Here is a 14,972-nt window from a genome sequence, read left to right as displayed (position 1 = left end):
TGCAGGGCTTTCCTGCCTTCCAGGGCCTCAGCAGCTCCTCCCAATTTTGGGTCACCTGCAAACTTGCTCAGTGTCCCTTTCAGTGCTGAGTCCAAGTCATTGATGGAGATGTTGGAGAGCACAGGGCCCAAGATGGAGCCCATGTGAAACCCCAGCAATTACAGGTCACAGTCTGATGTCACCCCTGTCACTGTTACAGGGTCCCTTTTGTTCCATGAGCCCCACATGTCATAACAGCCCCTTTGATTCCATGAGATTCCACAGTGTCCCTGGGTTCCTTTTGCTCCATGAGGCCCTGTAGTATCAAAATGCCCCCTTGATTCCATGAGGTTCTGCAGTGTCCAAGGGTTTCTTTGGCTCCATGGTGTCCGGCAATGTCATAATCCACCCTGGATTCCATGATGTGACACAGTGTCCCACGGTTCCTTCTGTTCCATGAAGCCTTACAGTGTCAGAGGATCCCTTTGGTTGCATGACATAATGTCCTCATATCATAAGAGCCCCTTTGATTCCATGGGGTTCCACAGTGTCCCGGGGTTCCTTTGGTTCCCTGAGGTCCTGCAGTGTCAGAGTGGCCCCAAGGATTCCAAGAGTTTTCACAGTGTCACAGCATTCCTTGGTTCCACGATGCCACTGAGCATCACAACGGAGCCTTGGTTCCATGAGTTTCCAGAGTGTCGTAACAGACCCTTGATAACATCTGCAGACCCCAGGGTCTCTTTGTTTCCATGGAGCATCCCAGGCTGTTCAGTTGCACTTTCTCAAACTTGTAGTAAAATCTGCTTTCTGTGAATTGCTTTGACAAGGATTCTTTCAGCCGCTCAACCTTCCCATTCACGACACCCCAAGGCACGTGGTGCAGTGCCCATCACTGAAGGCTTCAGGAAGCACTTGGAGATGGTGCTGGATGATGTCCTGTAGGCTCCCTGTCCCACAGAAGGTTCTTCAGATGATCCCTTGTATGGGACTGTAAAAATCTCTGCAGGGTCAGGTTAGGTTGGTTGTCCTGGCTCTGTCCCAACACACCTCTCTCCCCCCACAGCTTCTTGTGCACACCCAGGAACTCACTGGGAGGAAGAGGAGTGAGAAGCAGAGCAGAGCTCGATGGTGTGCAGTCCCTGCTCCACAGGAACCAGAAGGGCTGCTCCAATGGAAGAGAACCCTCTGCCAGCCAGGCCCAGCACACCTGAACCAAGGTCCCGAAAGGACCAAACAGTGGGCAGGAGGTCTGAGGGGTGATGAGCAGGGACACACTCGCTTCCCTCACTCCTTTGGGGAGGATCCTGGACAAACCCTGCAGGACATGCTGGCTGCCTTTGCCCCCGGTTCCCACTGGCCTGTGTGGATCTCTGCTGGATCATGGTTTGCTCCCTGCCCACCAGCACAACCATTTGCACAGCTCTCCTGCCCAGTCAGGCAGTCCCTGTCCCCTGCAGGGTGTCCCTCTGTCCCAGTGCCTGCCCTGGTCTTTGTCCTTCTGTCCCATGAAGTTGCTGACAGGATGCTCTTGGGGTCAGCCAGGGTTCTGCTGAAGGGCTTCCCTGAGCTCCAGCAATGGTCCTCCCAGTTCAGTGCCATCAACAACCAGGGCAGAGCTTCCTGCTCTGGGCAATGGTACAGGTGTTCCAGTGCCCAGGTCCCAGGACAGTCCCTTGTCCTGCCTCACAACGCCCCAGGATGTCCCCATACCCTGCAGGGAGGGTGAGAGCCCTTCCCCTCTCCTCTCTCAGCCTCACCACCCAGCTGGGCCTTTGCCCCTCTCTTTGTCTGCCCATCCAGGCTGGGATGGCCTCACTGGGCTGGAAGAGCATTGAGGGAAACCAGGCCAAGAGTTGAGCTGAAGTGGAGCTCAAACACATCCACTGCCCTCCCCTGTGCACCAGGGCAGTTACTTCATCCTGGAGGCCACCAGGCTGGTGGGGCCTGATTTATCCTTGGACAGTCCCTGCTCCTGCTCTTCTCTTTCAGTGCCAGACACGTCACCCCCTGCAGCCCTTCCCTGTCTCACTGCTCCCCAAAGGCACCTTGTGCAGCCTGTGCTTCCCTGGCCTGCACTTTGGCCCCTGTCACAGATGGTACAACCTTGGTTTCTCTTCACTCCCAGCAGAGCTCTACCAATGCCAGGGCCTTTCAAAAGGGACATTCCAAAGGAGTCTCGCTCTTCCCCTGGAGCTTCAGCACCACTGTTCTGCCTCTTATCTGGGGTATGTTTTTCTGTATTTTAATGAGCTCCACAGTGTGTTTACAGAAAAGTCCATTGTTCTCAACTACTGAGAGAAGATGGAAAAAGCTGCTCAAGAAGTCAGAAGCCAAGCTCCCAGTCCCTTGAAGCATTGCTGGGCCCCACTGAGGGCAGGCACTGACAAAGCCTCCCCAGGGACTCCTTCGAGCAGATCCTTGCAGGCCAGCAGTGCAGGCAGACAAAGGAAAGTGGCTTGTGGTGGCCTGAGGGGCAGAGGCAGCTGCCAGAGCCAAGGGCACAAAGGCCTGGGTGCCTTTGGGCCTTGCAGCCCTGCCAGAGCCCTTGGCCATCTCTGCTGCAGGCTGTGCTCCCCTGGCCCTGCTGCTCCTCTGGCCTTGCAGGCTGCACACACCCCTCCTGCTTTCCCACCCCCCTCCCAGCAGCATTTCTGGGCCCTCCCTGATGGCTCTGCTGTCCCCCAGCTCTGGCTGCTGCCATGGGCACTTGGCCTTCTTGGCTTGGATGCTGAGCCCCTGTGCCCCAGGACATCCCTGACAGAGCCCAGGCCCTTCTGCTGGGGGTCCCTGCAGAGCTGAGCAGATCCAGGTCACCTCCCATTGCTCTGCCAACCCCTTGGGGCTGCTCTGGGCCCTGCAGGTCCTTGCCCTGCTCCCAAGGGCTGTGGGGGTGCTTCATGGTCAGGCCTTGGGCTTTAGAGCTCAGGGTGGGGATTGGGCAGAACTTTGGGAGGTTTGTTGTTCTGCTGGCAGGGTCTGGTTCATGATTAGGGGAAGAGTTTTTTGGCTGGGTCAGGATTAAAGTTTGGCTTTTCATGCTGCTATTACAGGTGTTTGCACTCTCAGTGTTTTAGTACCCTCAGCATGACATGAAACTGTTTTTACCTCATCAAAATCATTCCTCTCTGCTGGCCAAACTCCTCTTTCCATCCACAAATATCCAGTCCTTTTTGTCCCAGTTCCTCCCGATCTCCCCCAAACTTCCATCTGGGTGGGCTCAGCTTGCTGATGACCCTGTGCAACCTCATGGAATCAACAGGGACACTCTGGCACTGCAGGGCCTCATGGAAAGAAAGGAACACAGAGACTCTGAAATCTTGTGGAACCAGGGCACCATTTAACATGGGGGCCTTGTGGAAGAAAAGTAGCCCTGAAACCTTTTGGAACCTGATGGAACCAGGGAACCATTGTGTCACTGCGGTGCCTCCTGGAAACAAAGAAACCCTGGGACACAGTGGAACCTCATGAAAGGAAGGGGCCACTGTGACACTACAGGGCCTTTTTGGAGCCAAATGGACCTTGGGACACTGGGGAACCCCCCAGAAACAAAGGTCATTGTGACACCGAGGACACCTCATGGACTCAAGGGGACCACTGTGACACTCCAGGGCATTCTGGAGCCAAAGGATCCCGGGGACACTGAGCAGCCTCCTGGAATCAAGGGGACACTTTGGCACTGCAGGGCCTCATGGAAACCAAACCAAATACAGGCTTGTCCAGGTCCTGAGGGTGATTCAGAAGGGAGGCAGCAGTGATTTCTCCCTACAGACTTAGCACTCCAATAGTCTCTCCCTGCCCTGATGGTTTCTGGCCATCAGGCTGTAGCTGAGGGGCTTGGGCAGGGCCGTGAGGAGGGGTAAGAACAAGGGCTCTGTCCAACTATGCCAGGAGGGCTGTGCTGGGCAAGGAGGAGGAGGCTGCAGCAAACAGTGGCACTGCTGAGGGGAGAGGAGCAGGGGGAGAGACCTTGTGCCTGCCCATGCTGGGCAGGAGCTGCCCCAGCATGGCAGCTCTGAAGCACTCCCAACATGTCCCTGGGAACAGCAGGGGAAGACTGGATTTCCAAATCAGGTTGGGAATGCAAAGAGCAGGAGTGTCCTGGTGTCACTGCAGGAGAGTTCCAGCCCTGCAGCGAAGGCACAGCAGAAGTGACTCAGTCCATGCAGTGCCTTCAGAAGATCCCACAGCATCCTGTAGATGCTGTCAGGGAGGCCAGCTCTGCTTCACAAGTTCCCAGTGCCTGTCCCTGCCTGTGCTCAAAGGGCTCCCACCCCCCAGGACTGTGCTCAGAGAGCAAGAAAGGGGCTCACAAGGACAGTGTGGAAGTGGAAAGAGCAGCTCTGCAAAGGCAAAGCTCTGCTGCTCCCTGGCAGTGCTGCTGTGCTGGGGTTTTTGTCCCCTTGCCCTTTGCAAATCCCCCCGTCCTGTAGTGTGCTGTCCTTTAGGAACAGCTAAGAAGAAGGGTCTTCGACAAAGAAGGCACTGCAGGGTCCTTTATTTTGTTTAAATACTCAGAGAGCACAATGTATCATTTATACTTCTCTGGGTAAAATTCAATGACAAAAAATTAGAAGGCAGAATTATAATTATATTTCACTGCACAGGAAATCCTTGCAAGAAGAACCCAATAACCACAAAAACCTGAGCAGGAAGGCTGTACCATTACAGAGTCCCCTTAACGAATGTTAGACACCAGAACACAGGCACTTTATTGCTCCTGAAAAGCATCCAGTTGTCATTTTCCTTATGGCATCCCTGAGCTCCTGGTTCCTCAGGCTGTAGATGAGGGGGTTCAGGGCTGGAGGCACCACCGAATACAGAACTGACAGGGACATATCCAGGGATGGGGAGGAGATGGAGGGAGGCTTCAGGTAGGCAAATGTGCCAGTGCTGACAAACAAGGAGACCACAGCCAGGTGAGGGAGGCACGTGGAAAAGGCTTTGTGCCGTCCCTCTTCAGAGGGGATCCTCAGCACAGCCCTGAAGATCTGCACATAGGAGAAAACTATGAAAATGAAACCTCCCAAAATAGGAAACGCACTAAAAACAAGAAGCCAAATTTCCCTCAGGTATGTACCTGAGCAGGAGAGCTTGAGGATGTGTGGGATTTCAGAGAAGAACTGGCCCAGGGCATTGCCCTGGCACAGGGGCAGGGAAAATGTATTGGCTGTGTGCAGCAGAGCATTGAGGAACCCAGAAGCCCAGGCAGCTGCTGCCATGTGGGCACAAGCTCTGCTGCCCAGGAGGGTCCCGTAGTGCAGGGGTTTGCAGATGGCAACGTAGCGGTCGTAGCACATGATGGTCAGGAGGGAAAACTCTGCTGACATGAAGAAGAAAAAGAAAAAGATTTGTGCAACACATCCTGTGTAGGAGATGGTTGTGGTGTCCCAGAGGGAGTTGTGCATGGCTTTGGGCACAGTGGTGCAGATGCAGCCCAGGTCTGTGAGGGAGAGGTGCAGCAGGAAGAAGTCCCTGGGGGTGTGCAGGTGCTGGTCGCAGGCTACGGCGCTGAGGATGAGGCCGTTGCCCAGGAGGGCAGCCAGGGAGATGCCCAGGAAGAGCCAGAAGTGCAGCAGCTGCAGCTCCCGCCTGTCTGAAAATGCCAGCAGCAGGAACTGGGCCATGGAGCTGCTGTTGGGCATTTGTTGCCTCTGGATATTGGGACCTGTTCAAACAGGAAAGGACAGTGACAAGTTAGGGCAGAACATTCTGAGAGAAATCAAAGCTGCTTTCCAACACCCCTCTCACTTTTCCATTGGTTTTCCTTCTCTAGGAGTCTCTCCTTCAGCTCCATGACTGGAGCCCTGGTTGGGGCTCACTACATTTTCCATGAGGAGCAGACCCTGTGCCCACTGGCTGTGAGGGGTCAACCCTGCTCTGCACCCCTGGGGTCATGGGCATGGTGGGGACTGGGGTCTGTCCTGGTGTTCAGCTGTGACAGATGAAACTGGTCCCAGTGCAAAAGTGCTTGTCAGCATCTGCACTCCCAGAAGAACCAGGAGAGCAGAAGGCAGTTCCAGAAGTTTGGGTTTGTTTATTTTCAGACTCCCCTCATCTCTCCTGAGGAGTGTTCATGGATGTCAAAACCCCTCAGCATTTCTGATGTGCTCAGGGAGAACAGAGCAGGTCCTGCCAGGCTGGAGGATTGTTTGGGGCTTAGTGCAGAGTGAGGGGAGCTGCTCTGTCCCTCTCTCTTGTTCCCAGCTGCCCTGGGTTCGCTCCTTCCTGAGATGGAGATTGATCACACTCCCAGTTTGGTCTGAAAAGCCCCCAGACACTGCTGAGAGCAGAGGGATCCATCCCACACCCCTCAGTGTCTCAGCCTGTCTCAAGGGCTCAGCACCCCCCTTGTAGCCAAGGACACCCGTGGCTCATCTCACCAACCCAACAGCATCTCCTGGGCTGGCACAGCAGCTCTGCCCCTCTGCACTGGGCAAGCTGAGAAACAAGGAATGCACAGGGAGGGGCCAGCTGGGAGAGGCCAGGGCAGAGCCCACTGGGCACTCAGGGCAGCCTCCCCCTGAGCCAGCTGGGCCACCTCCCACACACCACCCGTGCCAGGAAGGTGTTCTCAGCCCTGTGCAGCTCCTCAGAGGTCCCTCTGGAACTCAAACCACCAGGCATGTGGCTGGAGAACTCGAGAGAAATCCCTCCTTGGACCTTCCCCTTAAAGGATCCCCTGGAAAATGTGCTGGGCTGCTCTGGTTGTGTGAGCAGCCCTGTCCCAGGAAACTCTCAGCTGATCAGGGAAGAAAACCTGCCCTGCCCTGCCAGGCTTTGCTCTTTCCCCCACAGCCCCTACCCAGCCCTGAGGGAGCTCCCCAGCCCGGCTGAGGCTGCCCCTGGCAGGTGGCAGAGCTGCTGCCCCGGCACAGCCCCTGGGCTGCAGGACCCTGCTCTGCAGGACAGCTTGGGGCAGCCTGGGGGGCACAGCCCGGCTTCACAGCCCTGCAGGAGCCCTGGCAGAAGGGAACCCTGCTGGGATGGGCCTGGGATGCTGCAGCAGGGACTGGGATGTGCCAGCGCTCGCAGATCTTTGCCCAACCTGCAGACACCTTGCCCTTCCTGCTGACTGACCTGACACCAACACCCAGGGAGGAGTCTTCCTAAACTCTGAGGTGTTACTGAGGAGAACAGCAGGTCAGAAAACATCAATATCCAATCAGCCAAGGGACAAGCCCAGGGCACTTTTTCAAGAGAAAAATCTGAATTCCACAAACATGTCATCCTAATGCTTTTCATGTTTTCCCACAGGATTTGTGCCATTTTCCTGTGAGTTTGATCTATCTCATAGAGGTCTCATTCAAAATGTGCAAGATACAATTAAAGTTTGCATGAGAGAAAAGTCACCATGATTGTTTTCTAATCTATCAACTTCATAATATAATTACACAGAAAAGGTAAATATTCCTATTTAAAACCAAGAGAAATCACTGAGATACCCACCTTCATTTCAGTTGAATGCTTGAACTCAAAGCAACCATTCACATGCAGATTATCCACAGAGCAGCAATGCCTGCTCATCCCCAAATGTTGTCAAAACTCCTCTTTTGAACTCTTAGTTGTCTCCCTGCTCCAAAGATGTGGGCTGGAGCCCAGAGCAGTCCAGCTTTGCTCCCAGGAACTACCAGAGCCCTTCTTAGGTGGTGCCAATCTCCCAGGTAGCATTTCCCAGAGCTGGAGGAATCCTGAAAAGGAAGGAAACTTCCCCAAAGCCAGCCAGGCTTTTCTCAGCAGCTGAGCTGCTGCCCAGAGCCTTTGCCTCCCTGCACTCAGGGCCTCCAAGCAGCTGCTGCAGAGTCCCTGGGGAGGCTTTGTCAGGAGGGGCCCTCGGGGGGCTCCTTAAGGCTTCAAGGGCCTGCAGGATTTTCAGAGCAATTTGGGGTTTGCTTTTGGTTCTGCATCTCTGAGAGGTTTGTGCAGCCATGGCCTCCAATTATCTGCTGTAAGGAGTCCCTTGAGAGCCCCAGACAGTGACAACCCTCAGTGGGTCATTAATGCTTCAAGGCACTCAGGGTTTATTAAAACACTTCTTTTTGACACTGAGTCTTTGAGAGGTTTGTTCAGTCATGGCCTCTAATTATCTGCTTTAATTAGTCCCTTGGGCTTCTCTGTCAGTTGTGACACCCAGTGGGGTTCATTGATGCTTCAAGGTACTCAAGGGTTTTGAAGGAACTTTTCCATTTGAAAGTGAGTTTTTGAGAGGTTTTTTCAGTTATGGCCTCCAATTATCTGCTCTAATGAGTCCCTTGAGATTCTCCTTCAGTTGTGACACTCAGTAGAGCTCAGTGATGCTTCAAGGCACTCAAGGTAAATTTATTAAGACACTTCTTTTGACACTGAGTCTTTGAGAGTTTTTTTTCTGTTATGGTCTCCAATTATCTGCTCTAAGGAGTCCCTTGAGAGCCTTTGTCAGGAATGGCCCTCAGTGGGGCTTGTTAAAGCTTCAAAGTACTACAGGTTTGTTAAGACACTTTGCCTTTTCCTTTTTTCTGAGTTTTGAAGAGGTTTGGGCAATCATGGCCTCCAATTATCTACTTTAATCAGTCCCTGGAGAGATTTTGTCAGTAGTGACACTCAGTGGGGCTCATTAATGCTTCAAGGTACTCATGGATTTTGAAGGAACTTTTCCTTTTGCAAGTGAGTCTTTGAGAAGTTTGTTCAGTCATGACTTCCAATGACTTCTGCTCTAATGAGTCCCTTGGGATTCTCTATCAGTTGTGACACTCAGTGGGGTTCATTGATGCTTCAAGGCACTCAAGGTAAATTTATTCAGACACTTCTTTTTTCACACTGAGTCTTTGAGAAGTTTGTTCAGTCATGGCCTCCAATTATCTGCTCTAAGGAGTCCCTTGAGAACCTTTGTCAGGAATGGCCCTCAGTGGGGCTTGTTAAAGCTTCAAGGTACTACAGGTTTGTTAAGTTACTTTCCCTTTTCCTTTGATTCTGAGTTTCAAAGAGGTTTGTTCAGTCATGGCCTCCAATTCTATGCTTTAATTAGTCCCTGGAGAGACTTTGTCAGTAGTGACACTCAGGGGGACCCATTAATGCTTCCAGATACTTTGGGTTTTCCTTCTGACTTTCACTTATGGACAGGTTTGTACCATCTCCCCTCAGTACATGAGGTGCAAGGACTCAGCACCAAAAACCCCCCAGGGTTCACTCAAATAAAGCAAGTCCTGACAAACCATGGCCCTCCCTGTGATTTCCCTCTGGTCTGGACAGTAAATTAGGAATGTTGTCTCATGGAATCAGGGGACCATTGGGACACTGCCCAGAGCCTTTGTCTGCCTGCACTCCTGGCCTGCAAGGATCTGCTCGAAGGAGTCCCTGGGGAGGCTTTGTCAGTGCCTGCCCTCAGTGGGGCCCAGCAATGCTTCAAGGGACTGGGAGTTTGGCTTCTGACTTCCTGAGCATTTCTTCAATCTTCTCTCATTACCTCAGGATCATGGACTTTCTCTAAACACACCTTGGGACTCATTAAAATCCAGAAAAATAATTTTTTTTTTTTTTTTTTAAATTGTCTTCATGTCTTCAACAACTAATTGGTGTTTTTTTTGTAGTTTAGCTAAGGAGGAAAATTTCAAAGAGCAGCTCCCAAAGAATAGCTATTTTTTTTTTATGAAAGGGAATGATTTACACAGAGCCTTGGCATGCAAGACGGTCAGGCTGCAAAGGCTTTGGATCCAAGGAAAAGGGGACAAAAGAGATTAGTAGCATTTAATCATTCACCAACTTAGTTATCAAGGGATTCAGTAGCATTTACTACAATTGAACAGTGACTGAATTATAGATTTCCAATAACAACACTCACACCAGAGTCCATTCACACTGATGTTTCAGACCATGTTGTTCTGGATTTTTTTTTTAAACTTTTGTAGATTTTAGAACTAGTTGTGTAGTGAATATATTTTAATGTAGCTGTATTATATCTCTTACCCTTAACATAGTATTTACACACACGCAACCCTACTACCCCATTCCATATGAATCCCTCTAAACTCCATTTTTAGTCTTCTTTTCAAGGTAGAATTGTAGAAAAACATCCCAAGGCCTGGACCAGAAGACATCACACAGACACAGTGACATTCTAGGCAGAACTCTTTAGGAACTCCCAGGATTGTGTGTGCTGCAAGGAAGATGAAGATGAGGAAGAAGGGGTCCCAAAGACACCAAACTCAGTTCATGAAGGGGTGTGTCAGGGGGCAGAATGGGGCAGAACTGGCAGTGCATAAACCTGGGTTTGGGTGGACCTTGTTTTAAAATCATAGAACCCCTGTCTGGGGCACACATTGTATGTATTCCTCTAGGCCTAACAACTCATTAAAGGAACAGGTCTCTTTATCTTATCTCCTACCTAAATTGGTCTGGAGCCTTTTTCTCCATGGTCTCTTAAGGCAACAACACCCACACCCAGGCAGAGATGTGTGGACTCATCAAGATCTGGGTGTGTAAAGGTCCCTCTCCAAAATTCTCCTGGTTGTCACTGAAACACTCCCACACATCCCTTTGTGTTTCCCAACAGACAAGGTTCCAGAAGGCCCTACTGTGTCCCAATGGCTCCTTTATTCCATGAGTTCCCACAGTGTCACAGTGACTCCTTGATGCCACGGATTTCTGTACTTTCCATGTTACCTCTCTGCTCCACCCTGGGGTGGCCTCACCTGCAAGATTGGGGCAGTTTGGGGGGACACAATGGAAGGGAGAGATTGAGCCATTGGAGAGTGTCCAAAGGAGGGCAATGAAGATGAGGAAGGGCCTTGATTTGAAGGTGTGTGAGGACACTGAGGGCACTTGGTGTGTTCAGCTGGAGAAGAGGAGACTGAGGGGAGACCTCACTGCAGTCACAACTTCGTGGGGACGGGCAGAGGAGGGGCAGGCCCTGAACTCTGCTCTGTGGGGACCAGGGACAGGACTGAGGGAACAACCTGGAGTTGTGTCAGGGCAGGTTTAGGCTGGATCTTGGAAAAAGATTCTTCCCCCAGAGGGTGGTTGGGCACTGAACAGGCTCCTCAGGGCAGTGGGCACAGCACCAAGGCTGACAGGGCTCAAGAAGTGTTTTGGATGATCCTCTCAGGCTCATGATGTGAGCCTTGGGGATGGTTCTTTGCAGGGCTAAGGGTTGGACTGGATGATCCTTGGGGGTCCCTTCCAACTCAGCATATTCTGTGACTCTGGGATTATCAACCCTGTGTTCAGCACAAATCCAAAACACAGCCCTGCACTGGCCACGGGGAAGAAATTTAACTGAACTCCCCCTGAAAGCAGCACACCCATTATGGGCTCTCCCAGAAACATCCCACAGTCCATTTGCCACCTGGAACCAGTGACTCTGAGTTCCTGCTTCCCCAGCCCCAGGGATGGTGTCCTTGTCTGCTCATTCCTCCACACTCTCTTCTCAGTGATGGCATCTTAACCAGACAAGCCCCTGGGAATAATTTCCTTCTAAGTCTTCAATTCTTCTGTGGGTAATTAGACAGATCTCAGAAGTGCATTCAAAGTGAATACATTTTAATAATAAAACCACACATAAAGATGTCTTTTTTGTGTCCTGTTCAATTTTTTCCTGTTTTTACACTGATATCAGCAGTCCCCAGTCAATATTGATCCCAAGCACTTCCTAATTCAGTCTGAATAGATAGGAAAAGCAAGATTCTGTGTCTGACAATCCATCAGACTTTATCCCTATCCCTACCCCCCCACTACCTCATCCAGCCCCTGGGACTCAAAGCAGCCTTGGGCAAATCTGAGCTTCCACCACTAAAGGCTGGGCCTGCAGGTTTCAGCTCCTTGGCACCAACTCCCACCTGCTTGGCTTGGAGAAAGAGCTGCACAAGACAGTGGGTTTCTGTGGGTGGGTTTTGGTAGCAGGGGGGCTCCAGGGGTGGCTTCCGTTAGAACCTGGCAGAAGCTTCCCCTGTGCCATGGAGCCAATGCCAGCTGCTCCAGGACGGAGTTCCTGCCACTTGCCAAGGCTGAGCCTCTTAGAAGTGACAGTAACACCCCTGGGATAACATATTTCAGAAGAGAGGAGAGTTGCACAGAAAAAATTCCATCCTGGGAAGAGCAGAGTGAGAACATGGGATAACAACACAGACACCAAGGTCAGTGCAGAAGGAGGGGCAGGAGGGACCCCACAGGAGCAGGGGAAGGACTCAGAGCTGAGGCCCCTGCATCCCCTGGAGGCTCCCACTCTGGAGCAGGGGGATGCAGGAAGGAGGCTGTGACCCCGGGGCAGGCCCAGGATGGAGCAGGTCCTGGCAGGGACCTGCAGCCCGTGCAGAGGGAAGCCCAGGCTGGAGCAGGTTTTTCCCAACAGGACTCGTGGCCCCTGTGGGGGACCCACGCCGGGTCAGCTCATCCCTGAAGGACTGACCCCATGGAGGAGGGACCCACAGGACATCAGGGTGGGAAGAGCTGCTGCCTGAGGGATGGACTCACTGCAGAGGCCCATCCAGGACTGTCTCCTGTGAGAGGGACCCCACGGGATCAGGGAAGGATCCAACTCCTCTCCCTGAGCAGTGACAGAAACAACAACTGACTGTAAACCCCATTGCTGTCCCCCTGCACCGCTGGATGGAGGAGAGAGAGCTGAGAAGGAAGGAGGATTAGGGGGAAGGTGTTTTTCAGACTGTTTTATTTCTCACTCTTTGGCTTTTATCCAGTCAGTAATAAATTTAAGTACTATCCCTACTTTGAGTCTGTTTTGCCCCTTAGGAAGCGACTTCCTCCTGACCCTTATCTCTATCAGGAATCCTCAGCTGTTTTTTTCTCTCCTCTGTGGAGTTGCAGAGGAAGGGGGAGGTAGCAGCTTTTAGTGGGTGTTTGAAATCCAGCCAGGGTCAACCCACTAAACCAACCCATGTGCTTGAGACCCTTTTGTGATATCACAGCCTACCCTCTCTATTCCGGAATAGCCCTTGGCAACCAAAGAACCAACACCCCACAAGGTCAGAATGCAGCCCCACCCATGTGCCCCTTTAGGATGTCCCAACCCATCCTCTCCATTCTGGAATAGCCCCTGGAAACCAAAGAACCAACGCCCCACACCCCCACAGTGCAGCCCCACCCATCTGCCATGGGACTCTTTGGGAAGTCACGGCCTTTCCCCCAGGAAAGAAAGCCTGTAACCTTTGGGTTTCAGGTGCAGTTGGTGGGCCACCCTGGGCACTCCATGGGCAGCAAGAGCTTTCTGTCCTGGCACCTTTTGTCTGGCAGGAATCTTTGTCCAGATTCCAATTTGGCAGTCGGACTGACAATTCCAGCGCGGGGCTCCTGCAAGCGAACGACAGCCCTGCCCTCCAGGAAAGAAACCCCTTCCCCTCGGTCTCTTTTCCTGTTCCTTCAAATACAACCTGCAGGGCAGCTTTCTGCCATCTCTTCTCTTGGGAATTGTGAAGATAGACCTGCTCCCATGTTTAACACCTCAGGCAAAACCACCCTGTTAACACCTTTCCCAACCTTCCCCATCCTTTCCCAAAGCTGAGATGTGGACGGAACAAGTGCTCTTGTCCCTGGCTGTGCTGTTGTGCTGGGAGTCTCTTCCCTCCAGCTCTGCACACAGGCACTGCCCCTGCAACTGCAAAGAAGGGCTGAAGAAGCATCTTCAACACAGAAATCAAGGCAGAGAACTTTATTTCATTCAAATGTACAGAGAAAAGCTTTTTGAAAGTCCTTGAGTTAAAGAACAATGGAAGACACTTATGTAGAAACGCTTTGAGTAATGCAATTGACTGGTGGAAAATATTAAAAAAGTTAAAAGAAAATGAAAACAATAACAGAGAAAAAAGGCTTAGATTATACTGATTTACATTCTGAATGTTTCCCAAAGAAAATATGCATTTTTTTATTGCCTCTAAATCCAGGCATCATTTTCCTGAGGGCATCCTTGAGCTCCTGGTTCCTCAGGCTGTAGATGAGGGGGTTCAGTACTTGAGGCAAAACTGAGTACAGAACTGGCAGGGCCAGGTCCAGGGATGGGGAGGAGATGGAGGGGGGCTTCAGATGGGCAAAGAATGAGGTGCTGAGGAACAGGGAGACCACAGCCAGGTGAGGGAGGCATGTGGAAAAGGCTTTGTGACGTCCCTGATCAGAGGGGATCCTCAACACAGCCCTGAAGATCTGCACATAGGAGAAAACTATGAAAATGAAACAGACAAACAAGAAACACACACTAACCACAATGAGCCCAATTTCCCTGAGATAGCCTGAGTGTGAGCAGGAGAGCTTGAGGATCTGAGGGATTTCACAGAAGAACTGGCCCAGGGCATTTTCCTGGCACAGGGGCAGGGAAAATGTATTGGCTGTGTGCAGCAGAGAATAGAGAAACCCAGAGGCCCAGGCAGCTGCTGCCATGTGGGCACAAGCTCTGCTGCCCAGGAGGGTCCCGTAGTGCAGGGGTTTGCAGATGGCAACGTAGCGGTCGTAACACATGATGGTCAGGAGGAAATACTCTGCTGTAAGGAAGAACAGAAAGAAAAATAGCTGAGCAGCACATCCTGTGTAGGAGATGGTTGTGGTGTCCCAGAGGGAGTTGTGCATGGCTTTGGGCACAGTGGTGCAGATGCAGCCCAGGTCTGTGAGGGAGAGGTGCAGCAGGAAGAAGTCCCTGGGGGTGTGCAGGTGCTGGTCGCAGGCTACGGCGCTGAGGATGAGGCCGTTGCCCAGGAGGGCAGCCAGGGAGATGCCCAGGAAGAGCCAGAAGTGCAGCAGCTGCAGCTCCCGCCTGTCTGAGATTGCCAGCAGCAGGAACTGGGCCATGGAGCTGCTGTTGGGCATTTTCTGCTTCTTGGTGTGGGGCACTGTCCAAGGAGGAAATATCAGTGATATGTTAGCAAAGAACTTCCTCAGAAAAATCAAAGCCATTTCCCAATACCCCCTCCCTGCTTCACTCCCCACCTCTTTTGCTTTGTTTTCTTTTTTCTCAAATTCCTTCATCTCTCCAGGAGTGTTCCTGGGTGTCAGAACCCCTCAGCACTTCAGATGCACTCAGG

At 51.9% G+C, this 14,972-nt stretch overlaps 2 protein-coding genes across 2 annotated transcripts; both read right to left on the bottom strand.

Annotated features, from left to right (window-relative positions):
• Positions 1-4,641: 4,641 nt before the first annotated feature.
• On the bottom strand, positions 4,642-5,627 carry LOC126651509 (olfactory receptor 14J1-like). The gene is given in 2 exon segments (XM_050337426.1): positions 4,642-4,715; positions 4,718-5,627. Coding segments are annotated over 2 exon segments (978 nt in total). The 5' UTR covers positions 5,622-5,627.
• Positions 5,628-13,776: 8,149 nt separating this feature from the next.
• On the bottom strand, positions 13,777-14,808 carry LOC126651510 (olfactory receptor 14J1-like). The gene has a single exon (XM_050337427.1). The coding sequence runs from the start codon at positions 14,755-14,757 to the stop codon at positions 13,777-13,779; it is 981 nt and encodes a 326-aa protein (XP_050193384.1). The 5' UTR covers positions 14,758-14,808.
• Between the last annotated feature and the right edge of the window lie 164 nt (positions 14,809-14,972).

Source organism: Myiozetetes cayanensis, unplaced genomic scaffold, assembly GCF_022539395.1.
Source record: "Myiozetetes cayanensis isolate MyiCay16 unplaced genomic scaffold, myiCay2020 scf642, whole genome shotgun sequence".
NCBI lineage: Eukaryota > Metazoa > Chordata > Aves > Passeriformes > Tyrannidae > Myiozetetes > Myiozetetes cayanensis.
This window is presented reverse-complemented; position numbering and strand designations above follow the sequence as displayed.

Excerpts from the sequence above, each read along its gene's own strand:
- LOC126651510 (XM_050337427.1), bottom strand. The coding sequence starts at position 14,757 with ATGCCCAACAGCAGCTCCATGGCCCAGTTCCTGCTGCTGGCAATCTCA.